This window comes from Hemitrygon akajei, chromosome 7, assembly GCF_048418815.1.
Source record: "Hemitrygon akajei chromosome 7, sHemAka1.3, whole genome shotgun sequence".
In the NCBI taxonomy this organism is placed as follows: domain Eukaryota; kingdom Metazoa; phylum Chordata; class Chondrichthyes; order Myliobatiformes; family Dasyatidae; genus Hemitrygon; species Hemitrygon akajei.
The window spans coordinates 158,190,583-158,216,996 of NC_133130.1; the positions used below are offsets into that span (position 1 = coordinate 158,190,583).

The 26,414-nt window shown below is 45.5% G+C and overlaps 1 protein-coding gene across 2 annotated transcripts in view; it reads left to right on the forward strand.

Annotated features, from left to right (window-relative positions):
* col5a1 (procollagen, type V, alpha 1) overlaps positions 1-26,414 on the forward strand; it is a 298,663-nt gene that overhangs the window by 236,055 nt on the left and 36,194 nt on the right. For both annotated transcript variants that reach the window (XM_073052280.1, XM_073052279.1), the window contains exons 36-48: positions 110-163; positions 931-984; positions 4,577-4,630; positions 6,114-6,221; positions 9,332-9,421; positions 10,630-10,683; positions 11,813-11,920; positions 12,472-12,579; positions 13,793-13,846; positions 16,333-16,386; positions 16,482-16,589; positions 26,158-26,211; positions 26,312-26,365. In XM_073052280.1, the coding sequence (XP_072908381.1) occupies positions 110-163; positions 931-984; positions 4,577-4,630; positions 6,114-6,221; positions 9,332-9,421; positions 10,630-10,683; positions 11,813-11,920; positions 12,472-12,579; positions 13,793-13,846; positions 16,333-16,386; positions 16,482-16,589; positions 26,158-26,211; positions 26,312-26,365 (954 nt within the window). The remainder of the gene's footprint in view (positions 1-109; positions 164-930; positions 985-4,576; positions 4,631-6,113; positions 6,222-9,331; positions 9,422-10,629; positions 10,684-11,812; positions 11,921-12,471; positions 12,580-13,792; positions 13,847-16,332; positions 16,387-16,481; positions 16,590-26,157; positions 26,212-26,311; positions 26,366-26,414) is intronic.

Below are 26,414 nucleotides of genomic sequence, written 5' to 3' on the forward strand. Positions count from 1 at the left end.
CATACAACTCTGAACAAGTATTTAATTAATAGTAAAAGTTTTGGGTACTTCTGAAGTTGTTAAATGTACTACACAAAATGTTTATTTTCTCTTCAATTTCACATTCCAGGGACCACCTGGACCTCAGGGACCAATGGGGTTTGCTGGACCTAAAGGACCCCCTGTGAGTAGGCGCAGAACTGTGTTGCATTTCTCGTTGATAAGTTGACAGTAATGCATGTCTCCTTGAGGTTTTCCGCTGCTGATGATTGAGAAAGTATGTCAGACCGTGGGACCCAGAAGCTGAGGTGCCATGTTCTCAAACAATAAAGATTCAATGATTTTCAAAGGGGAGTGTTGATAAAGAAAAGGAAATTATCACATTAAATGTACACAGGGCAAATATAGCACAGATTAGATGTAAAGGAAAACCCTGCGCTCTGTCCGACCAAGTACTCCTAGTGTAACTACAGCACATGGTTAGATGTGCAGTGAAGTTCCTCAATACGAACTAGTTTCATGCTTCACTTCTGCACTGGAGCTCAATCTTGCTATGTGAATACGGTGTTGTTCCATGTCCTTCCCCGTGCCTTTGAGAGCAAGCTTGTTCTCTTTTACCCCATGAATGGATCATCCCATCAGTCCAAGCAGATTTCAAGTCCTGAACTTGCAGTCAAAAATCCTCCCAAATTCCCTGTAGCTATAGTTTGATTGTGCAGTTTTTCAAAGATGGAATGACATAAATTCTTATTCTTGCAGCCATTCCAAAAGGAGAGTTTCTGGACTCTTGCAATGCCTATTATCTAGTGGTTGGTAGGGCAATTATCGACAGTGGGTTGAACTGACTGAATTCCTTCTCAGCATCCACTTTTATTTTGCTTCAATAATTAATTACTTCATCAGATTTTATAAACTGATAACTGATTGTGTTTATCTCCAATTGCTTCCTAGGGCCCAGCTGGGAAAGACGGTTTGCCTGGACACCCTGGGCAGCGAGGGGAAACTGTAAGTATCAGTCCTCACGGAGACACTGTGGTATGTTCTGCTCCCTTCCCTAGCCCTGAGGATTCTAGTCATAGTGGTCCATCTCCTCTCTTGTAATTAAAAGGTTTTGTGAAGATGTTTGGCATAACACAGATGTGTAGGGCTCAGACGGACTCTGAAAGATAGAGACTGTTAACACTCAGGAACTAGTGGCGTAGCCTGGGTTTCTGACCAATAAATTGTAGAAAATTTATTTACTGTCATACAAAGCTGGTGAGCACCCAAACGGACAATACAAGGGATTTATACAAGAGATGTGTGACATCTGAACCATTATCAAACCCAGCTGGATTGTGGTAAATTGTTTTTGGAGGTGCATTGAGTTGGTTTTGGAGATAATATGAATTGGAGTTGACATGCAGATGGACTGAGCTGGGGTTGGATATGCAGGTGGACTGAGCTGGGGTTGGACATGCAGATGGACTGAGCTGGGGTTGGACATGCAGATGGACTGAGCTGGGGTTGGATATGCAGGTGGACTGAGCTGGGGTTGGACATGCAGATGGACTGAGCTGGGGTTTGGACATGCAGATGGACTGAGCTGGGGTTGGATATGCAGATGGACTGTGCTGGGGTTGGATATGCAGATGGACTGAGCTGGGGTTGGACATGCAGATGGACTGAGCTGGGGTTGGACATGCAGGTGGACTGAGCTGGGGTTGGATATGCAGATGGACTGAGCTGGGGTTGGATATGCAGATGGACTGAGCTGGGGTTGGATATGCAGATGGACTGAGCTGGGGTTGGATATGCAGATGGACTGAGCTGGGGTTGGACATGCAGATGGACTGAGCTGGGGTTGGACATGCAGGTGGACTGAGCTGGGGTTGGACATGCAGGTGGACTGAGCTGGGGTTGGATATGCAGATGGACTGAGCTGGGGTTGGATATGCAGATGGACTGAGCTGGGGTTGGACATGCAGGTGGACTGAGCTGGGGTTGGACATGCAGATGGACTGAGCTGGAGATGGACATGTAGGTGGACTGAGCTGGAGATGGACATGCAGGTGGACTGAGCTGGGGTTGGACATGCAGATGGACTGAGCTGGGGTTGGACATGCAGGTGGACTGAGCTGGAGATGGACATGCAGATGGACTGAGCTGGGGTTGGACATGCAGATGGACTGAGCTGGGGTTGGACATGCAGGTGGACTGAGCTGGGGTTGGACATGCAGATGGACTGAGCTGGGGTTGGACATGCAGGTGGACTGAGCTGGGGTTGGACATGCAGATGGACTGAGCTGGGGTTTGGACATGCAGATGGACTGAGCTGGGGTTGGATATGCAGATGGACTGTGCTGGGGTTGGATATGCAGATGGACTGAGCTGGGGTTGGACATGCAGATGGACTGAGCTGGGGTTGGACATGCAGGTGGACTGAGCTGGGGTTGGACATGCAGATGGACTGAGCTGGGGTTGGATATGCAGGTGGACTGAGCTGGGGTTTGGACATGCAGATGGACTGAGCTGGGGTTGGATATGCAGATGGACTGTGCTGGGGTTGGATATGCAGATGGACTGAGCTGGGGTTGGACATGCAGATGGACTGAGCTGGGGTTGGACATGCAGGTGGACTGAGCTGGGGTTGGATATGCAGATGGACTGAGCTGGGGTTGGATATGCAGATGGACTGAGCTGGGGTTGGATATGCAGATGGACTGAGCTGGGGTTGGATATGCAGATGGACTGAGCTGGGGTTGGACATGCAGATGGACTGAGCTGGGGTTGGACATGCAGGTGGACTGAGCTGGGGTTGGACATGCAGGTGGACTGAGCTGGGGTTGGACATGCAGATGGACTGAGCTGGGGTTGGACATGCAGATGGACTGAGCTGGAGATGGACATGCAGATGGACTGAGCTGGAGATGGACATGCAGGTGGACTGAGCTGGGGTTGGACATGCAGGTGGACTGAGCTGGAGATGGACATGCAGGTGGACTGAGCTGGGGTTGGATATGCAGATGGACTGAGCTGAGGTTGGATATGCAGATGGACTGAGCTGGGGTTGGACATGCAGATGGACTGAGCTGGGGTTGGACATGCAGATGGACTGAGCTGGGGTTGGACATGCAGATGGACTGAGCTGGGGTTGGACATGCAGATGGACTGAGCTGGAGATGGGTTGTGTTGGACACGCACTGAGTTAGAGTTGGATTTGGTCACGTGTTGAGTTGAAGGCAAGTTGACAAGCTGGAGTTAAGTTTGAAGGCATGATGAAATGGAGCTGTGTTTGGTACAGTTTGGCCGAGCTGTATTATTCTGGGTTGAGCACATCTGGGTTGTGTGGATTGATTGGGGTCTGATCCAATATTGTAAGGTGTTGAGTTATGAGTGGTGTTGCGCTGAGTTTGGTTTATGCAGTATTGTTTTGTATCTGGTTGGAACTAGTTATGTTGTGCTGAGTTTTAGTTCTGATGTGTTGGTAGGTTTTTTTTTGTTAATTTGTCCACTGTTGATTGGACTGAGTTGTGTTGAATGGAGTTGTGATATTTGGAGTTGTTTGTTCCATTTTTCTTTTCTTTAGTTGCATTTAGCTGATTTGTTACTTTCAGCTGCAGTGTCTCCTGTTGTATTCTGCTGTATGCAATTGATTAAAGATTTAAATATTGCATTCCTTTAGAATTCTGGCTGAGAAAGTGGGTGTGTGGCGCAAACACTTTTCTAAGTTACTTGGTTTAGATTCAACACAAAAAAAATCGAAGAGAAATCATGAAATTGTTGTTAGTTCCCTGAAGTTTGTGATTTCCATTCCAGCTCCTCTTTCATAATGCCTGTGAGACCTGCCTTGTGTTATCTCTAAGCAGGTAACAAGTCGTGCTCCTTGAGCCGGAATCTTGCTTCAGATATCGGCTAAGAAATTGATGCCATTACCCTTGTACTTGGTGCCATTTATGACCTTACCCTCCACTCCCACGCGTTGATATTCGCCATCTCTCTCCCAACCAGTCTCCAGTCCTCTACCTATCCTGCCGCCACTGTCACCCCCTCCCACCATTGGCACTCTCCATCTTCAGGATCCAGATTCTTTCTCACACTCCCAATAGATACCCAAATTCTTCCTTCCCCTCCACCCTCCTGGATGTCAGATCAAAACCCAATTTTCTTTTTGAAAATTCCACCATTGCAGAGCGTAAAGGCATGATCCATTCTGTAGCTCAGGATGCCTTGAGCCGATCCACTGGCAAATTTTGCACTGACATTCCTGAACTGCCACTACCCATTGCCATTAGGCACACCATCACACGTGCCATGTAGCGTTTGTTTAGAACACCACCTCCTTCATGACCCCGCGATAAAACATGGACAGGCCTCTGTACTCCAGTTGACTGCATTGACTGTGAGGCAGGAGTCTCTGGAGTTTGTGTACAAAAGCAGCCCCGGACCTTTGAGGAGCCTGGGCTGTGTACAGGGTGGCCTGCTGTCTCACCTTTTCTCCACAACTTCCTGCGGAGCAAACATTTCTCACCCAGTTCATTGGCGCCCCTCCTCCTTATAGTTTTGCTGAGTTATTATTGTCAGTTACAGACTTGTTGTGTTTCCGTTTTCTCCGCAGGGTTTCCAAGGCAAGACAGGTCCGCCTGGTCCTCCTGGTGTTGTTGGTCCTCAGGTGAGCACAGACCCATTCGAACTTCACACTCCAGAATAAGTGTGCAGTAGGAAAATGAATACTCAGTGAGCGGTAATAAAGATTTAAGTTCATCTTCGGAACGCAGGGTGGATTTTGCTGTGGGATACTTTTAGTAACTTCTACACCAAGTCCCAGTGATTGCCAGACAGAAAAAAGCAGGGAGGCCATGTCACCAAGAGAAAATCTGCAGATGCTGGAAATCCAAGCAACACACACAAAATGCTGCCTGGCCTGCTGAGTTCCTCCAGCATTTTGTGTGTGTTGTAAGGTCATGTCACCCTTCTCTCTTCTGTATCAAGACAGAGGAGACTGCAGATGCTGGAATCTAGAACAAATGCAAGATGTTGGAAGAACTCAGCAGGTCAAGCAGTGCCTATGAAAGTAAAAGATGTCTTCACTTTGGATTCAATATGATATGTTGATGTGCACATTTGCTTCCATACATACTGCTTGACTCACTTTCTGTTTTTGTTCTTCTCTCTTCTGGTTTGGATTACAGCCGAACGTGTACACTTACCCTGTAATTTGTTTTCTGTTCAGTTCATTAAGTATTTAAACTGATGGTTTAAACATCAAGTTAAAATTGTGTCTCTTCGGTCGAGACAAACTTAAAGCATCATCATTCATTTCTACCTATTGAAATCAATTTCAGGGCAAGTTTTAAATAAATAGACATGTTTGGACTATCAGGCACCAGAGATTCTGCAGATGCTGAAAATCTTGAGCAACATTCTCAAAATATTGGAGGAACTCGGCAAGTCAGGCTGTATCTGTGTAAGGAAATAAACAGTCGATGTTTTGGGTCGAAGTCCTTTGTAGGCTGTGTATTCTCCTCTATAGATGCTGCCTTACTCGCAGAGTTCCGCCAGCATTTTATTTATGCTGTTTTGGATTAACAAAACAGGGATTTTTATAGCCTGAGCAGTATCGAATTATCTCTGATAGTCACTTACCTGGAAAACAAGGTGCAGAGTAGGGAATGGAATGGAAATGGGTCATGGGACCCTCAGTTATCACAGGATGTGGAGGTTTTGGGAAGTAGGTACAGAGGATGGGATGTGTAAGTCAGTACAAACTGTTGGAAGATTTGGAAGATCAGCACTTGTGGGTTTGAAAGCTAGCTACTTGGTGTTGGGGGGGGTTGGAAGGTTAGCACAGGGGATCAGGAAGTTTGGGAGGGTGATGTTCATTTGAATGTGAAAGCATTTGGAAGTTTGGCATCGGGTGTGGAAGATTGCCACTTACTTTGGAGGGGTTCAGAAGGCTGGCGGAAGGGGCGGGAGATTTGGAGGGGGTGCATTGAGAGAGGAGGTTTTGAAGTGAAAGTGTGGAAGGGTTTGGAAATGTGATACAGATGGGTGGGAGGTTTAGAAATGAGCATGGGTTGTGGAGGATCTGAGGGTGGTATCACAGGTACAATGTTGCTATTGCTTTTAACAGCAGGTGCTTTTCCTCTTGTCAGGGCCCTACAGGAGAGACTGGTCCCCTGGGGGAACGTGGCCACCCAGGTCCACCTGGACCACCTGGAGAACAAGGTTTGCCCGGGCATGCTGGGAAAGAAGGTGCAAAGGTGAGTGCTTGAGGCCTGACCAGAGTTCATGGAGGACATATCAATTGCAATCAGTCATCAAACTCATAGATAGCTGGCAGAATATTATCAAATATTTTAGAGTCACAGAGTACTACAGCACAGAAACACACTATTTGGCCGTTATTGACCTGGTCTCCTACCGAGTCACATCGACCTCCACCTGGACCATAGGCCTCCATGCCCTCTCATCCAAACCCCACTTAAATTAAACCCGCATCTACCGCCTCCAGCTCATTCCACACTCGTACTGCCCTCTGAACGAAGAAGCTTCCCCTCAGATTCCTCTTAAATATTTCAGTTTTCACCCTAAACCTATGACCTCTTGTTGTACTCTCAGCCAACTGAGGCAAAAAGGCATGCAAGCAAACATTCACCCTATCTGTACCCCTCAAAATTTTGCATAAGTTCTCTCTCATTCTCCTGCACTCTGAGTGAATAGAGTCCTAACCAATTCATCCTTTCCCTATAACTTAGGTCCTTAACTCCTTGCAACGTTCCTGTAAATTTTCTCTGCACACTTTCAAGCTTATTGATATCTTTCCCGTAGGAAGGTACCTTTCCATTCATAGAAACGTAGAAATCTGCAGTACATTACAGGCCCTTTTGGCATGTAACCTACTCTAGAAACTGCCTAGAATTTCCCTACTGCATAGCCCTCTATTTTTCTAATCGCTATGTACCTATCTAAGAGTCTCTTAAAAGACCCCATTGTATCCCCCTCTACCACTGTCGCTGGCAGTGCATTCCACGCACCCACCACTCTGTGTGAAAAACCTACCCCGACATCCCCCTTATACCTACTTCCAAGCACCTTAAAAATATGCCTCCTTGTGTTAGCCATTTCAGCCCTGGAAAAAAGCCTCTGGCTATCCATACGATCAATGCCTCTCATCATCTTAAACACCTCTATCAGGTCACCTCTCATCCTCTGTCACTCCAAGGAGAAAAGGCCAAGTTCACTCAACCTATTCTCATAAGGCATGCTCCCCAATCCAGGCGACATCCTTGTAAATCTCCTCCGCACTCGATCTTTATAGCATCCACATCCTTCCTGCAGTGAGGTGACCATCACACAGCAATGGTTGACATCTCGTAACGAAAGGCAAAATGCTAGGAAACGTCAAACAGGGACAGGGTAACAGTTAATGTATTCAGATCACTGGATCTGTAAACAGGATTAAAGCAGGTTCTGGGACGCAGAGGAAGAGATGAGCTGGAAAGTACAGAGCAATTCTGTGATGGGGTGGAAGGCTAGAGAGATTACATGGGAAGTGATAATGGTGCAAGGCAGTGTAGAAGGTGAGAAGCAGAACAACAGTCTTGTGGTAATGTAAAACAGAACAATTGTCTGATGATTTATCGTTGAATTGTCACTGTTATCATTGAACTCAATCTTGAGTCCTGAATGCTTTAACGGGCCTGGTTGAAAGATTAAATCTGTGGCGGGCGGAAGGGGCAAAGAGTGAGAGAAGAATAGAGGGTTTAGATGACAGTTAAAATTCCCTTCATCCAGATTTCACCGTGGTCTCTCCCCTTCCCATCTCAGAGATGACTTTCATTCCCACAGTGCTCCTAGATGACCTTATTTTCCAGCTATTTTAATTGCTTCCACCCTGGGTTTCCATCAGCACTACACAAGGACATGTTAGGAGCAGCAATGGGAATACTAGAAGTGAGATTCCAGTGAAGTGAAGGCAGATTGCAGGGTTATACACGTGAGCTGCACTGCAAGGACAGAGTCCGATAGGTGGAGTGTAGCAACCTTCTAACCAACAGACCAGATCCAAGGTCGGCAGTCCTAGCACTGCCTCTCGGGAATAGTGATGGGACAATTGGCTAGCTAGTAGGTGGAGAAAGCTCCAAGCACATCTTCGCCTTCAGAGAAGGTGGTGCTCATCATGGGAGTGCCAAAGACAAGTCTGAAGCATTTGCAGCCACATTTAGCCCGAGGTAGCAAGTCACCTCAGGTTCCTCGTTCACACCGATCTTCAGCCGATAGTGAGGATAAAGCAAAGGCTACGAGTCTAGAGAATGATAAGAGAACCAGGGCCTTCAGACCACCTAACGATCTTGTCAGTTAGATCTATTGTATTTGCATCAGTAAGTAGTTTTTAGGTGGATTTGGTGATCTGTTCCCATAAGCCTTCAGCCTCATCCTATACGTTCAGATTTAATCTATTGCCGAATTTTGATATCTCTGCCTCCTCCCTTAACCCAGGTAAAATCCATAACTTTATAAATCGAAGAAAATTCCCACTTGCTCTACTATAAATATTTTAAATATAATTTATTTGACTGTTTTAGATCTACAACCCCTGTAGTGTCTGCCCCTCTCACAGTGCAGCACTCCCTCAGTGCAGTTCCTGTAACTCTTTAACAGTCCCTCAGTGGAGTCCTCTCAACAATGCAGAATTCCCTCAGTCATCCCCTCAACAATGTAGAATTCCCTCAGTGCAATCCCCTCAACAGTGTAACACTCCCTCAGTCATCCCCTCAACAATGCAGAATTCCCTCAGTGCAATCCCCTCAACAGTGTAACACTCCCTCAGTTGTCCCCTCAACAATGCAGAATTCCCTCAGTCATCCCCTCAACAATGCAGAATTCCCTCAGTGCAGTCTGACAAGTATTTATTTATATACTTATTGACAAACTGCGCGGAATATTCCCTTCCGGCTGTTCGAGCTGCGCCACCCAGAAATCCTCCACTTTAATCAGAGCCTAATCTCTCTCTCTCTCTCTCTCTCTCTCTCTCTCTCTCTCTCTCTCTCTCTCTCTCTCTCTCTCTCTCTCTCTCTCTCTCTCTGTCTCTGTCTCTGTCTCTGTCTCTGTCTCTCTGTCTCACACACACACACACACACGGACTGTCTCCGGACTCTTTCAGTACTCTTCTTCAAACCCCGGATTGCCCTGGAAACCCATAACATTTCGACCTGGGGCAGGCATGCTGCAGACTGAGTCATGAGGGAAAGGTGGAAGGAAGATTGTTAGATTTAGATTTTCAGTACCTAGGTTCTTCTATTCAACATTAATTACCTGCTGGCTTGGGCGTTGCCAGTATCTGATACTCTTTGCTCTGTGTGGTGTTCAGGGTGACCCTGGTCCAGCAGGACCTGTTGGGAAGGATGGTCCACCAGGTCTTCGAGGATTCACCGGTGAGCGAGGACTCCCTGGACCCACCGTAAGTACACACACCTTTCTTCACTGGTCGAACTTGTTCTCAGTTCCACTCTAACCGCTGTGCATTCCTGAGAGAGGTTTTGAAGCTGAGATTCAACAGTGAGATTTCAAGATTTTGTATAATTCATCTACCAGGGTCAGTGCCAGCAATTGTGACTGCATAATTCTCGTATCCTCCATTCCCCAGGCAGATGCAGCACAGATCAGATACGGAGGAAACCTCCATCTGCGCTGGCCAATCAGTTGATTTAAAATACACGACTGACAGCTAGGCGTACTATGCCAGAAACAGTGGGAAGAAGTAAAATAATGTTTAAAAGGGAAACGAAGGAAATTTGAAAAACAGTTTGAGGCTTTTGGGAAAAGGCAGTGGATTGGGAACTGTTGCGAGAGACAGCCTGTCAGCAGTGAGCCAATGGGACCAGACAAGAAGTGCAGACGATGTGGAAAGCTCTCTTTTGAAGAAAGGGAAAGTGTTTTCATTGGTGGGTCAAGAACCAATCAACAACAGGTTGTAGGTACTTGATAAGAGAATCAGGGAACTTAAGAAAACGTTTTTGTCACCCAGTGATGGGTGGCAGAAACAGATTCAATAGATTCTTTCAAAAGGAAATTAGATGGATACTGAGGCTGATGGGATTACTCTTGTATAGAGCCATTGCAGATCCAATCAGCTGACTGTCTTTCTAACTATATCCCTGACCAGGCATTGTCCTGTGTTGTATAAAATAACCCCTCATTGAGCTTTGGGGGCTGATCTTACGGGTAAAGTTCCTGGGAGCTATGGCATCTCCTCAGGAACTGCATCAGAAACCTTGCTTCTATGCACAAAGACACATTTCCCAGCCAATGACTCCTAGACATGGCTTGGTTGTTATATGGACCAAAACAAATATTGCTTAATGTCAAAGGTCTGGGCAAGCCTCCTATGGCTACCATGGGAGCAGAACTGACTAAATCAGAACACAAGAGTTTCTGCAGATACCAGAGATCCAGGGCAACACACAAATTGCTGGAGGGACTCAGCAGGTCAGGCAGCATCTGTGGAGGGGAATAAAGCATCAACATTTCAGGCCAAAACCCTTCTTCAGGGTGTGTTGCTCTGCATTAAATCAGAGCAGGTTCCTCAATCCTCAGTACCCAAGCCAAAAGGTAGACTATGCATTTGGTGCATTCAGATACTGATTGTTACTTCTCGTCTGTCGACAGGGTCAGATCGGTTTGAAGGGCAGCGAAGGTCCTCCTGGCCCCCCGGGCCCTCTGGTAAGTGAGAGATAACCCAGTGAAAATAAAGATCCAATGCTCAGTGGGATGCCAACTCTGATTTGTGCCTGATGCCAGTCTCATGACATCTTCTGCATTTGATCACCAAACCTAATCAAACAGCATCTAATTTGCCCCATCTATCCCATTTTTCAATCTAAAAACATTTGCTTTGCCAAAAAAAAAGTCCTCAAGAATCCAGATCTCCAGACCAGTCCTGAAAGATTGGTGACTTTGCCAAGGCAGGGTCTAATTTTGAAATAGTTGTCAAAATAAGCGTTCCTCACTGCTTACTGATGAGATGAAACCTCGGTTTCTACAGTGTATCAGAAACACCTGAGTGGGTGTTTGAATCTGAATCCACTTGGAAAGGTGATTGCAGATTGTGTGTGTGTGTGTGTGTGTGTGTGTGTGTGTGTGTGTGTGTGTGTGTGTGTGTGTGTGTGTGTGTGTGTGTGTGTGTGTGTGTGTGTGTGTGTGTGTGTGTGTGTGTGTGTGTGTGTGTGTGTGTGTGTGTGTGTGTGTGGGTTGCCAGTGGTCAATCCTGATGACAGCCTGCACCTCAACCATGTGCAAATGGGATTTTTACCCCTATATCAAGCAGGAAGACTTCAATAAAGAAGTTTGGAGATTGATGTGAAGAGATGTATCATGTTTCTTAGGAAGCTCGCTGCTTCCCGAGTTTCTTTAGAGTAACAAAAGATTGATCCACGCACATGGAAAGCAATTGAGGCCTGCAGCCTCCCACAGTAAAGGGCAGCCTGTTAGGTTGAAGAAGGTGAGTTGAGGAGCCTGTTCTGTACCTTCCAGAAGCTCGGCATTGGCACCAGATATACAAGAATAGAGGCGACGTCAAAACAAGGGCATCCTGTCATGAAATGGATTCTTCCTTCTCCGGTTAACAAACAGAGTGGTGGATGGATTCTCAGCTTCGGTTCCCTGTCCCTGCTCACCCTGAATCACCTGTGGCTGTACCCTACCTCACAATTCCTCCTGAACCCAGCCTCAGCAATCAGTTATCAGAAAGTTGAAATCCCTTCCATACTTCCCATAATTGAGCCTGTAGAATCTGGGATTATTGACAGTGTTGCATGGTTTTAATCTTTAACCTTGCTTTTGTTTATCACAGGGTTCTCCAGGTGACCGTGGACAGGCTGGGCCAGCAGGGCCGATTGGTCTCCCCGGCCGACCTGGACCTCAGGGACCTCCAGGCCCTGCTGGTGAAAAGGGAGCCCCTGTAAGTACAGCTTGACCTGATTGAAACAGTGCAAACACTGTACATTGTCAATTTAGCTTTCTGCAGGGTGTATTAACAGTCGAATCACCACTCTGCCCTCATTGTTACTTCACTGGGAGCCTGACTCAGTGTCAGTGTACCTTGTCACTAAAGCTTTCACCGATCTCTGTCTACCTCTGTCTATCACTACACTGCTTGCCTTACTCTGTAAACACTCTCATTACACTGGGTATCTCACTCTGTATACACTGTCACTACACTGGATGTCTCACTCTGCCATTACACTGGGTGTCTCACTCTGTATACACTGTCACTACACTGGGTATCTCTATACACTGTCACTACTCTGGGTATCTCACTCTATGCACTGTGACTAAGTCCACACTGATCAGTGTTACAGGACATTGAATAGGTCTAATGATTACTCATCATTAGGTGTAAGCCAGTGCGGCCTGGAAGTCCAAAACCTACAGTGGCCTGTTAGTGGTGCACAAGTTGGTCTAGCTTGTTTGTTAATTGTCATTGCTCCTGTCTCCTTATTCCATTTGCAGGGTGAGAAAGGTCCTCAGGGTCCAGCTGGTCGAGATGGAATCCAAGGTCCTGTAGGTCTCCCAGGTCCAGCAGGACCAGCAGGCTCACCAGGAGAGGATGGAGACAAGGTATGTAAATGGAGAATACACACTAAAAATAATACTCTGGGTTCAAAGTAAATGCAAACCAGTTTCAGGGCTCATTCCTGGACTGATCGAAAGTAAAAGTGAGATGGTAATCTTATACAAAACATCCCTATGACGACTCTTGGAGCACTAGGCATCATTCCAGGGAGTAAGGGGATTCTCAAAGATAAGAGACGATAACAATCAGAGAAGATTGGCCAAGCAGCGTCTGCTCTCTTTAGGACAGCGAATATAGGTCGACGCTGTGGTAGTGTAAACATAAAGAAAACATTTCTAGTTTGCAGAGACGTTAGAGCTCTGGCCCACAAATGTTTTGCCATTACTTAACCAGTGAAGAATTCAGGTAGAGGTACCTGATTCTGGATCCCATCACGGAGATCCATGGTGTTTCCATGCATGACCGAACGGTAACTGTGACTTTAACACTGAACCATGAGTTGATGGGTTTGTCCCAATCTTGTTTCGTCTGTGTGCTGATCATGTGATTAGCATGCTTCAGTGATGTCATTTGACATGCAGTGTGTGCTGATCATGTGATTAGCATGCTTCAGTGATGTCACTTGACATGCAGTGTGTGCTGATCATGTGATTAGCATGCTTCAGTGATGTCACTTGACACACAGTGGTTCTTTCAGAATGTTGGTTGAGAAATTGAATCGTGTTCAATTTCTAATCACTGGTTAAAGATGACACTTGGAAAAGTCATGTTTTGGTAACTTTTAAGCTGGAGGAGAATCCGATATAAGTTGCATCTTTTGTGCTTATCTGTGTTATCAGGCCTAACGTGGATGTAACCAACCTCGATGGCGTGGCGGTTAGCATGATGCTATTACAGCTCGGGCCATTGGAGTCTGGAGTTCAATCCCAGCACCATTTTGATGTTCTCCCCGTGAACCACATGGGTTTCCTCCGGGTGCTCCGGTTTCCTCCCACAGTCCAAAGACGGACCAATTAGTAGGTTAATTGATCATTGTAAATTGTCCGGTGATTAGCCTAGTGTTAAATAGGTGGTTTGCTGGGCCTGTAAAGTGCTGTATCTCTAAATAGAATAAATAGAAAATGCTGCCCCACCAAGTCTTGATCAAGCCCACCCCCAAGTAATGAATGTTCAGCTCCACGCTCAAGGCCTGAGCCAGACTCTGAATATATTCTGTCAAAAGACCGATAATCTTTGTTCCTTACTTTTCTCAAACAGGGTGAAGCTGGTGAGCCAGGACAAAAGGGCAGCAAAGGTGACAAGGGTGAACAGGTGAGAATTGCCATCAGTCATGCCGGTTCCAAATGGGAGGGTGCAGGCCTTCTGGCTGGGTTTAATCCCACTGCATCCAACAAGCACCTCAGACCTGGGGTTGCGCACATCAGTCCTTCAGTCACGGTCATGTCACAGGCTAGCGGGGCAGATGGCACTCCAGGAGCAGCCTCTCACAGGGTAAATTCAAGAAGTGAATGCTGTCATATCAAAAGAAAGAAGTAACATTTGTTGGCATGATCTGAGATTGATCCAAAGCACCTCTCAACTAAAACCTACAGATTCAGTGTCATAATACAATTAAAGAATTTAAGACACAGGAGCAGAATTCTGAATCTAGTCTGCTCTGCTATTCTATCATGGCTGATTAATTATCCTTCATAACCCTGTTCTGCCTTCTTCCCGTAACTTTTGACGCCCTTACTATTCAAGAGTCTGTCAACCCCTGCTTTAAATATGGCCTTCACTGCCATCTATGGCAAGGAATTCCATAGATTCACCACCCACTGGCTAAAGAAATTGCTCCTTATCTCAGTTGTAAAGAAACATCCTTGTATTCTGAGGCTGCGCATTCTGGTCTTGGACTTCCCCCACTATAGGAAACATCTTCTCCATGCCCATTCTACCTAATCCTTTCAATATTCAATAGGTTTCAATGTGATCTCACATCATTTTTCTAAACTCCTGCGAGTATAAACCCAGAGCCAATAAATGCTCCTCGTAAGTTAACTCTTTCATTCCCATGATCATTCTGGTGAACAGTCGTGAGATGTCAGAGTGCCCACACAATTCCACAGAAAGCAGTGTATTGTAATCTATTGTCTATGATGATGGGATGTGAATAAATTCCGATGGTTGATCCACATGAACACCTTTCTTAAAGATAATGCCGTGGGATCGTTTACACCTGAGGGAGCAAGTAGGACCTCTGTTGACCATCTCGTCCAAAAGATGAGCCTGAGGACACAGTGGTTCTGTGGTATTCATGTCTGTATTATTCATAACAGGCTGTTGGTCAGTAGAATAGAGTCCTCTGCTTGAGGGATGCAAGAGAAATTGTCAATATGTTGTAGCCAACACGTATTGTTCACTGAGATGGATCTGATCACATTCTGGCCCCACATGAAATGGTCATCATCCAACCATGAGTTAAAATTATAATCTGATCCAAACACCACCTAGAAAGCACTACAACTGAACAATGAACCCTGCTTGCACTGTATTTGTAACACACACAAAATGTAACACAGCAGGCCAGGCAGCATCTATAGGAAGAAGTACAGTCGACGTTTTGGGCCGAGACCCTTCGTCAGTACTGTATTTGTGCCCATTCTGAAGCTCTGGCACTGTTAATTCTAAGGCAAAAAGTCGTGAGTTCAAACCCTGATCCCGAGACCTGGGCACTAACCTCTAGACTGCACAGTTCAGCATAGAGGACTTGCAGCTCTCTGGGATGTGTGTGTGCCCTGCTTCACAAGAGACATTAAACTGATGCCTTTTCTCACAGGTAGAAAATATATATTTTTTCAAGCGAATATGCTTCTTTGCTTGCTATTTTGAATTATGTTACTCGCTATTTTTGAATGCTTGCTTGCTATTTTGAGTGTTTTGCACGTTGGCCTCAAAGAAACACTGTCTCATTCAGCTGTATCAATGTATGGTTTGAATGATAGTTAGACTTGATTCGATTTGAAATCCCACAAGACTATTTCAAAGAAAGGCAGGGAAGTTCTATTTACTCTCCCAGCAGCTTTCTTCAAGTAGACGGTCACAGTACTGTCTGTGGGAGCTCGCTGGTTTCTATATTTCCTGCAACGTTGACTATACTTCAGGAATAGTCCATTAGCTGGGATTCACTCTCAGATGTGTCAAAGGCCATGAGAAGCGCCACACAAATGTAATTTCTTCTGTTGTGGAAGGGCTAAAGGAAAAGGTGACCTATAAATAATCAAAATGGGTGAAGTACTTGAACTCAAAGAGCAGGCTTGGGCCATTGAGATTTTGCTATATTGGCAACTCTTGTGCTTTAGAAGAATGCTCTTAGCTCGAGTAGGGCACTGATCCGAGATCCAAGTAGAGGCTTGATTGGATCCACAGTAGTAATGTTTGAACAGGATAATTCCATGGCATTTCATGGGAATGTTCCTGTCATTCCAGCTTGGATACAAGATGGTGAATTGATCTATTTACAACAAGGAAGTAAAGGTACAGAGCAAGTCTACAGGTGGCTTCATATTAAATCCCTTTGCATTTTCTGGATTTAAATCCATAGTTGAATTTTACCCTCCAAGTTCTCCCAAGATTGGTGGTAAGGAATAAAGGCTGAAAGTCTATAAGACTTATAGTTCGTCCACATTAAAATGAGCAGAGAGGCCACAGACGTCCCGGCAAAGGCAAAGTAGTTTGTCCAAATGATATTTTACAGATATGATCTTGTGTCCTATACAGTAACGTTCACTGATGTCCTTCTGATCGTCCATTTGCAGGGTCCACCAGGTCCTCAAGGTTCTCAAGGGCCCATTGGACAGCCTGGACCAGCTGTGAGTACTGTGGCTATTCCTCATAGCTCAACCATTTCTTAAGCAGCAGAGTTCTTACTGAGTGTTCTGACGGTCCTGCCATGCTTGTGTTCCAGGGTGCTGATGGTGAACCTGGTCCCAGAGGGCAGCAGGGTCTCTTTGGCCAGAAAGGTGATGAAGGCCCAAGGGGTTTCCTTGGTCCACCTGGTCCAGTTGGTCTTCAGGTACGTTACTGGAAATCTGCTTTAGCCCATCCTTATTGTTAACCACCCACAAGTTTGAAGCGCATTCATTTCTGAATCTTTGTTTTTTTTTTGGTTTTACTTGGAAAATCTTGCATGAAACTTGAGTGATCTGCAGATTTATAACAAACAGTGGACAATGAAAATCTTTTATTACTGATTATCAGTCTGTGGAAGGAGCAAAACTATTATCTATGAGAAGAGTATTTCCAGAAGGAGGTTCAGGATTTCTATAGGAGTCTGCATTGATGTCACCTGCCACTGCAGAAATGTCATTGCAAATAATTTCCACAATTTCTCTTAGAAAAGCTCTAGTGACATCAGAGACGTGTTCAAGAAGAGTATATTTACAATCGTAATAAAAGCCATTTTTTCCAGAAAATGTTATCAGTGTCAGAGATGTATGGCTGGCAACTAGGATAAATCTAATCTCATCCAGCTCAGTGTGCCCCTGGAGATAGAGGGCACCCTTGATCATGGTCGTTGGGCAAGATGGACCTCATGGTTGATGTTGGTGGTAGCATTCCCCTCTGATACCGTGGTCCAGCACTGTAGCTCCTGTTCCCATAATTCAACTCATCTGTATAACACCATAAGTAAAACTCATCAGTCAATAATGTGGACTAAATCACAGAGCTGCTCCAGGCTCTATAACTCCTTTTAGAAGTTCATAGTTCAAAGTAACGTTATTATCAAAGTTCACATATGTCACCATATACAACTCTGAGATTCAGTTTATTGTAGGCATAGTAAATATATCCATAATAGAATAATAACCATCATTGAGGAAAAACCACATCAACTTGGGCGTTCAACCGGAGTGCAAAAGGCAACAAATAGTGCAAATACAAAAAGAAGGAACGAGTAATAATACATAAATAAGCAATAAATATCAAGAACAAGATGAAAAGTCCTTGAAAGTGAGTCCATTGGTTGTGGGAACATTTCAACGATGGGGCAAGTGAAGCTGAGTAAAGTTATCCCCTTTGGTTCAGGCGCCTGATGATTGAGGGGTAATAGCTGTTCCTGAATGTGGTGATGTGAGTCCTGAGGCTCCTGCAGCTTCTTCCTGGTGGCAGCAGTGAGGAGGGAGTATGTCATGGGTGGTGGGGGTCCCACTTAAAGGTGCCGTACCTACTTGGTCCATGTAGCCCTTCAGAAGAGCCTGAAATCTGTAGATCGTTAAGTTGGTTTAAAAGTACTTTGCTTAAAGGCGAATTACATGCTGCAGATTGCAGTGAGAGTAATTCCAAAGAGGTAAGTTTAGGTTGTTCATAGCCCGCAGAAAGTTGCTGTGGTTCACCGGCACCACCTTGACAGTAGTTGATTTGTTATTAAAATCTTCATGTGGCAACCTACCTCCATGAGTTCGATACAGTAACTGAGACAGCAGGTTGTTACAACTTTGTGCTGCTCTTTGCATTGTAAGTGGAAGGGCAGTGTATACGTGCATTTAGGAAGGACTCGTGATATAAATATTTTTGCAATTTAAAGTGATTGCTGGAAAAGAGGAACGGCAGGGTGGCAGAAACTAGTTGATAAAATGCATATGTGATTCTTGGGTTTATTAACAGATGAAACATCCTCTAACAGTAAACGTTACATCTGGACACAGCTGCTGCATGGAACCCATTTCTGGACTTTGCACTGCTGAAAATAAAGCAGATTCCAGTTAATTGCTCCATCAGGGCAACCACTTATTTGGGACAACTCTTAAAGAAGAAAACTAATTGAGAAAATAGCCTCGTTTCCCTTCATTTATTTGGGACACTGTGCCACTTAATTGGGGCAGTCAACTGTTGCTGAACGGTTTCAACATAGCATCAGTCGCATGAATCTGTGTGGCTGTTAGACACTACTCCGTGATACAGCTAACAGTTTTTAAATAGCATCATTTGTGCGTTCAAAATGCAGCGATTCTAGTCACGGATAGTTAGCAACCAATAAGCAGTAAGTCCGTTTAGAATTGTTTTGATCAGGGCAGTTTCAAGCCTTCGGGAAAAGAAACAACTTCACTACTTCAACAAGTTAGGAACTATGAAGATTTTGAAGTTATTGACAATCATCTTGAATGTTACAATGAAAATGAAGATCTGGAGGATGTATTGTTTGAAGGCAATTCATTATCTGCACTAATTTTGTTCACTTACAGTCAGTCAAAAGGACACAGCAGTGTGTTGGTTGTCCATCGTATCGACAATGACAGTAAAATCTGTGTGGGAGAGTTCTAAAGTGCAAATGACAGTTCCACTCCCTCGACCTCAGAAGTTCAGGTCCAGTGTACGAATAGTCATCACAATTGGGTTCTTTCTTGGCTACAGTGGATAACAATGACTTCTTCTGTGCCTCATCATGCTTCTGCTCTCCTTGAAATGTTGCAGAACCACCTTCGTGGCTTTTGGATCTCACAGTGATCTCAGTCGCCCAGTCCTCTGGAGCCGACATTACATACTACGTCAAGCACGTCCCTGTTTCACAGGGCATGAGGTCCGCCGGCCGCCCTTACCTGGTTTAGCCAGCCTGTCAAAGCAGTGCACTGGGTGGTGGCTGCCATCCCATACACACAGCTGCTTGAGGGCACAGGTGAAAGCTGACTGTCCAATGGGGACCAAAAGCGAGTGAACTCCCACAGCCGCTGATGATCCTGTGGTTTCTGTCTCTGGAGCTGACATGTGAGCAGCCTTCGAGAGGATGAACCCACGAAAACATCTGGCCAAATACTAAAGACCTGTGCTCATCAACTGGCTGGAGTGTTTACTGAGATCGTTAACCTCTCACTTCAGCAGTCTGAGGTACCCACCTACTTCAAACTGGCTTCAGTTATACCATCAACACATACAAAATGCTGGTGGAACACAGCAGGCCAGGCAGCATCTCTAGAGAGAAGCGCTGTTGACGTTTTGGGCCGAGACCCTTTGCCGGGACTAACTGAAAGGAAATATACGAAGAGATTTGAAAGTAGGAGGGGAAGGGAGAAATGCGAAATGATAGGAGAAGACCGGAGGGGGTGGGATGAAGCTAAGAGCTGGAAAGGTGATTGGCGAAAGTGATACAGAGCTGGAGAAGGGAAAGGATCATGGGACGGGAGGCCTAGGGAGAAAGACACTGTTGACACTGTTTTATCCCCCCTTGTTCAATCTCTTCCCACCTATTTTCGTGACACTTCTCACGCTTTGAATTTTTTCAATGATTTTAAGTTCCCTGGCCTCCACCGCCCTATTTTCACCATGGACGTCCAGTCCCTATATACCTCCATCCCCCACCAGGAAGGTTTCAAAGCTCTTCGCTTCTTTTTGGATTCCAGACCTAACCAATTCCCCTCTACCACCACTCTCCTCCATCTAGCGGAATTAGTTCTTACTCTCAATAGTTTCTCCTTTGGCTCCTCCCACTTCCTCCAAACCAAGGGTGTAGCCATGGGCACCCGTATGGGTCCCAGTTATGCCTGCCTTTTTGCTGACTTTGTGGAACAGTCCATGTTCCGTCTATACGGGTATCCGTCCCCCTCTTTTCCTTCTCTATATCGACGACTGCATTGGTGATGCCTCCTGCACGCATGCTGAGCTCATTAACTTCATTAACTTTGCCTCCAACTTTCACCCTGCCCTCAAATTTACCTGGTCCATTTCCGACACCTCCCTCCCCTTTCTTGATCTTTCTGCTTCCATCTCTGGAGACGGCTTATCTACTGATATCTTCTATAAGCCTACAGACTCTCACAGCTAACTGGATTATTCCTCTTCCCACCCTGTTCTTGCAAAAATGCCATCCCCTTCTCACAATTCCTCCATCTCTGCCGCATCTGCTCTCAGGATGAGGCTTTTCATTCCAGGACGAAGAAGATGTCTTCCTTTTTTAAACAAAGAGCCTTCTCTTCTTCCACCATCAACTCTGCTCTCAAACGCATCTCTCCCATTTCCCGCACATCTGCCCTCACCCCATCCACCCACCACCCCACTCAGGATAGTATTCCCCTTGTTCTCACCTACCACCCCACCAGCCTCCAGGTCCAATATATAATTCTCCATAACTTCCGTCACCTCCAACGGGATTCCAATACCAAGCACATCTTTCCTTCTCCCCCTCTTTCTGCTTTCCACAGGGATCGCTCCCTATGTGACTCCCTTGTCCACTTGTCCCCCACATCCCTTCCCACCGATCTCCCTCCTGGCACATCCTTGTAAACGGAACAAGTGCTACACCTGCCCTTACACTTCCTTCCTCACCACCATTCAGGGCCCCAGACAGTCCTTCCAGGTGAGGCGACACTTCACCTGTGAGTCGGCTGGTGTGGTATACTGCGTCCGGTGCTCCCGGTGTGGCCATTTATATATTGGTGAGACCCGACGCAGACTGGGAGACCATTTCGCTGAACACCTATGCTTAGACCGCCAGAGAAAGCGGGATCTCCCAGTGGCCACACATTTTAATTCCACGTCCCATTCCCATTCTGATATGTCTATCCATGGCCTCCTCTACTGTCAAGATGAAGCCACACTCAGGTTGGAGGAACAACACCTTATATATCGGCTGGGTAGCCTCCAACCTTATGGCATGAACATTGACTTCTCTAACTTCTGTTAATGGCCCCTCTTTCCCTTCTTACCCCATCCCTGACATATTTAATTTGCTTTTTTCTCTCTCTCTGCCTATCACTCTGCCTGCTCTCCATCTCCCTCTGGTGCTCCCCTCCCCCTTTCTTTCTCCCTAGTCCTCCCGTCCCATGATCCTTTCCCTTCTCCAGCTCTGTATCACTTTCACCAATCACCTTTCCAGCTCTTAGCTTCATCCCACCCCCTCCGGTCTTCTCCTATCATTTCGCATTTCCCCCTCCCCCTCCTACTTTCAAATCTCTTAGTATCTTTCCTTTCAGTTAGTCCTGACGAAGGGTCTCGGCCCGAAACGTCGACAGCCTTCTCCCTATAGATGCTGCCTGGCCTGCTGTGTTCCACCAGCATTTTGTGTGTGTTGTGCATCTGCAGATTTCCTCGTGTTTGCTCAATTATACCATGGTAACCTCCCTCAATGACTTTCAACCAATAGCACTTACATCCACTGTGATGAAGTTTTTTGAGAGGTTGGTGAAGAAACATATCAACTCCTGCCGGAGAAGCGACTTGAATCTACGCCGGTTTGCCTACCAGTGCAACAGGTCCACAGCAGATGCCATCTCATTGGCTCTTCACTCAGCCCTGGAACAACCAGACAGCAAAGGTGCCCTTTATCAACTACAGGTCGGCATTCAATACTGTCATCCCCTCAAAACTAATCAATAAGCTTCAAGACCTTAGCCTCAATAACTTGTGCAATTCTTGTATGGATCCTCAATTTCCTCACTTGCAGAGCCCAGTCATTTTGGACTGGCAACAACACCTCCTCCACAATCTCCATTAGCACAGATGCACCACAAGTGGTGTGTTTAGCACCCTGCTCTACTTACTTTACACTTATGACTGTGTGGCCAAGCACAGCTCCAGTACCATATTCAGTTTGCTGACAACACCACTGTCATAGTCCAAATCAAAGGTGGTGATGAGTCAGCATAGAGGAGAGAGTTTGAGAATCTGGCTGAGTGGTGCCACAACAATCTCTTACTCAATGTCAGCAAGACCAAGGAGCTGATTATTGATTGCAGGAGGAGAAAACCAGAGGTGCACAAGCCAGACCTCATTGGAGGGTCAGCAACTTTAAACTCCTCAGTGTTATCATTTCAGTCCTGGGCCCAGCATGTAAGTGTAGTTACAAAGAAAGCTCAGGGGCGCTTCCACTTCTTTAGGAGTTTGCAAAGATTCAGCGTGACATCTAAAGCTGACAAACTTCTATGTGTGGTGGAGAGTATATTGCCTGGCTGCATCACAGCCTCTTACGGGAACACCAATGCCCCTGAACAGAAAATCCTACAAAAAGTAGTGGATACAGCCTACAGGTTTCCCCCACAATCCGAAAGTAGAGCGTTCCTATGAAACCGTTTGTAAGCTGAAATGTTGTAAAGCGAAGAAGCAATTACCATTAATTTATATGGGAAAAATTCTTGAGCGTTCCCAAACCCAAAAAATAACCTACCAAATCATACCAAGTAACACATAAAACCTAAAATAACACTAGCATATAGTAAAAGCGGGAATGATTTTCCTATATAAAGTAGAAATAACATATGTACAATCTAGTTTCACTTACCAGAATCGGGAAAGCAGCGAGCACACTGGAAGGTTGACAGGTGGTGGTGGTGGTGATGATGGTGTGTTAGGCTGAGTCGTTGGAGGTTGGGGTGGTGGGAGGTACAGGAGACTGGGGTTCAACGCACGCACGATGTCTTTATTTCGTTCACCACGATGCTCACAGACACAGTTCAAAGCTATGGCGGCTTGATGCTGAGTGTAGTTCCCGGGGAAAGAGCTTGGTGGCGCCACTGTCGCTGCTCCATCAGGGACCCAAGTCATGCCCTCTTCGCACCACTGCCATCAGGAAGAAGGTGCAGGGGACTCAGGACTCACACCACCAGGTTCAGGAGCAGTTATTACCCCTCAACCATCAGGCTTTTGAACCAAAGGAGATAACTTCACTCAGCCTCACTTGCCCCCATCATTGAAATGTTCCCACAACCTATGGACTCACTTTCAATGACTCTTCATCTCATGCTCTTGATATTTATTGCTTATTTATTATTATTATTATTATTCCTTTACTTTTGTATTTGCACAGTTTGTTGTCTTTCATTGATTCTATTATGGATTTATTGAGTATGCCCACAAGAAAATGGATCTCGGTTATACATAGTGACATATATGTACTTCGATAAGAAATTTACTTCAAACTTTGAGGTGCCCCAGAATGGACACTGAAGTGCCTTCACGGAGTGCTACCCCTCCCTGAACACCCTAAACACAGCAGTGTACAATGGATGAATTCCTCCGTTAGTAACTAATAGGAACTAGTACACAGTTTTATAGTGCTGTACTGTAGTAGCGTAGATAGTGTTTGGTTTCTTCTGTATTTCATTTAAATACATATTGTGTCACTCAGTTGTCCTTTTTATATGTTTTTAACTATTTCCATGAAACTAAGACTAATTGGGTCAGCCAGTTAATTTGGCCAAAATGGACTGGTCCTGCTGTGTTCCAACTAACCAGAATCCACTGAATATCCAGATCTAGGTGCAGGTGTGCAGAGGGAGCTGTCTACCCTTCTGTCCACAGACCTAAAGTCCATGCCTACATACCAGGCATGGGCAATAAGAATAGAAAAGAATGCTTTCCAGGCAGTGGAAAACTATGAACATTCTTTATATAAACACACACAGTGAATAGAACAGTCTGAAAGCTGCAGGCACAAACTGAACTTATGGGGTGTGACCTGGTAGCTGATAACCTTACTGAGCAAAGCCACAAAATGATCAGGGCCATAAACAGGAATTATTGGATTGCAAGGTCTATGACAAAGATAGCGAAACATTGAGGGAAACGGTGGTTCAGAACAAGATGAGAGAAAATGTAATAAAAGATCATTGAAAGGGGAAATCAGATTGTTAAATAGAGTTAAGTAAAAGAAAATTGTATTTCCAGAACAAAATTGTTTTTAAATGAAATTGGCATGACCATGTTCATATATTCTGATGTTCAATTAAATTGATAACCATTCCTTTAAATTGGAGAACTACACGTCACTTTACAAATTACGTTGAAAGAGGGAATTCAAACTTTCTAGGCTAATATTTATTGACAGGAAGTAATAATTAACAACAAAACATCTGAAATATGTGGTAGATCAGTCAAAGCCAGTCTGGGTTTGTAATGTGTAGCTCATACCCATGAACAGCATTGACCTGCTTGAAGAGAAGGGTGGGCAGGTAAATATTAATTGGTCTTCCACTTATTTTCTGCCCTCCATCTCTGTCTGGCCATACTGACACACACAGATGTAGAAGGATTCTTCATTACTGTTTTCATAACAATTTCTTTTGACCAATCAAGGTTGTTAGCCTCGACCTGTCCTCTGAACCTGGAGGACTAGTGGACCACTCCCAGTCTGCCCTCCACCTTTTGACCTATTTAGTATGGGTGACCCCACCAGGAACCAAAGCACAAGGCCCCGACTCTAGCCAACAAGGCTCTCCGAGTTATTGAGGCACGCGAGCCTCCAAACCCTATGACAAGGTTGCTGTTCTTTTGGAGAATAGTTCTTCCAGAAGATACTTAACAATGCCTTTCACGGGAGACTGTTGGCTGGAGCTGAATGTCATCAAATTGAAGCCAAATTATTGACTTGGTTGGGAAATTAGCAGCAGTAAAAGGCAGCTCTTCAACTTGGCAGTAGCCCAAAGTGTCTCAAAAGAATCTTATGTTGTAACTCCAACCAACCACAATCATTATAAATGGCGTGGGTCATAGAATTGAAAGGTAAATATACAGGATTGTCTGTGAGGCAAAGCGAGGCAGCATTCTAAGCATTGAAATGTTAAGTTGCTGAAAATGTTCACAGATTATACAAATACTTAATTGGTTTCCAATGTAGACAAAAAGTTAGCATTGCAGTTCAAAGAGGCTTGAAAGTCCATTTCTATTGATCAGTAATTATGAAGAAAAATGGAAAGCTGACCTTTCTATCCGGAGAACAAGCGTACAAGAGAGAAGAAGTTGCACTACATTGAAGCAACCTCTTGAAGTACCTGTGCTGTTCTGTACACCGCGTCTCAGCTTGGAGAGGGTCCATCATAGATTAGCGGAATGGTACACAGCTTTCAGGAGCTAACTTAAAAGGAAGCATCATAGAAACTCCATTTGTTTGATAAGAATTCAAAAAGTATCGCGGTGACTTCATTGAAGTATTGGAAGGTGTTTAAAGGGGAACTGGTGTGGTGACACAATACATGGGGGGGGAGATGTCACTAATAAAATAGAGGGTGACAGAGCTTCTTCATGGAGGGACTGAGGGGAGGTACCGTGAGGGAGGGGTTGGTGAACACTCGTATTATTGGAGCCACTGAAAGGCTCAGCCTTTTTTCATTTGCTATCCCAATGGTCCCTCACCACCTCCACGCCCACCTACACCCCAGCCTCATTCACTACTCCCACCCATCTCACCACCCCATACACCTACACCCTACCCCCACCCACCTACTCCCTGCCGTCATCCTCTATCCCAACCTCCTCATCCCCACCCACATATTTGTTAGCCTCATTCCCTACCTACACACCCAGGTCGCCAACCTGCATGCGTATTCCTCATTCTCAGTTGCACCCCCCCCCACCACCAAACCTCACCACCCCACCCACCTACTCTTCATCCTCATCCCCTGGGTCCACTTGCATTATCACCACCCACTGACTCCTCACCCTCATCACCTACCCCCACCAACCTCACAGTCCCACCTACCTGCTTCTCCCCCTCTCCCCCACACACCTCAGTGGCCCACCCACCTACTCCTTGCTACCCTGTCCTGGAAAGGACAGGTGGACCCCACACAGCAGACACAATGGGATGTGGGACTGAGCCTTGTTTGCTTGTGGCATATGTTGAGGTAATAACCCTGGCACATTCAATTCCGTTGCAGGGGTTACCTGGCCCTCAGGGTGAGAAAGGTGAAACCGGAGATGTTGGACCAATGGTGAGTGATTACACCTTTATGATCTCTCTTTTAACTATAAAATTGGTTCAAAACATGTGATGGTCCTGTGACTGACTTGTCCAATATTTTCTGTTGCCAGGGTCCTCCTGGCCCACCAGGACCCAGAGGTCCACCTGGCTCTCCAGGGGCAGATGTAAGTAGTCTTCTTTATATCCTTTATATTTGATATCCTCCACAGTAAC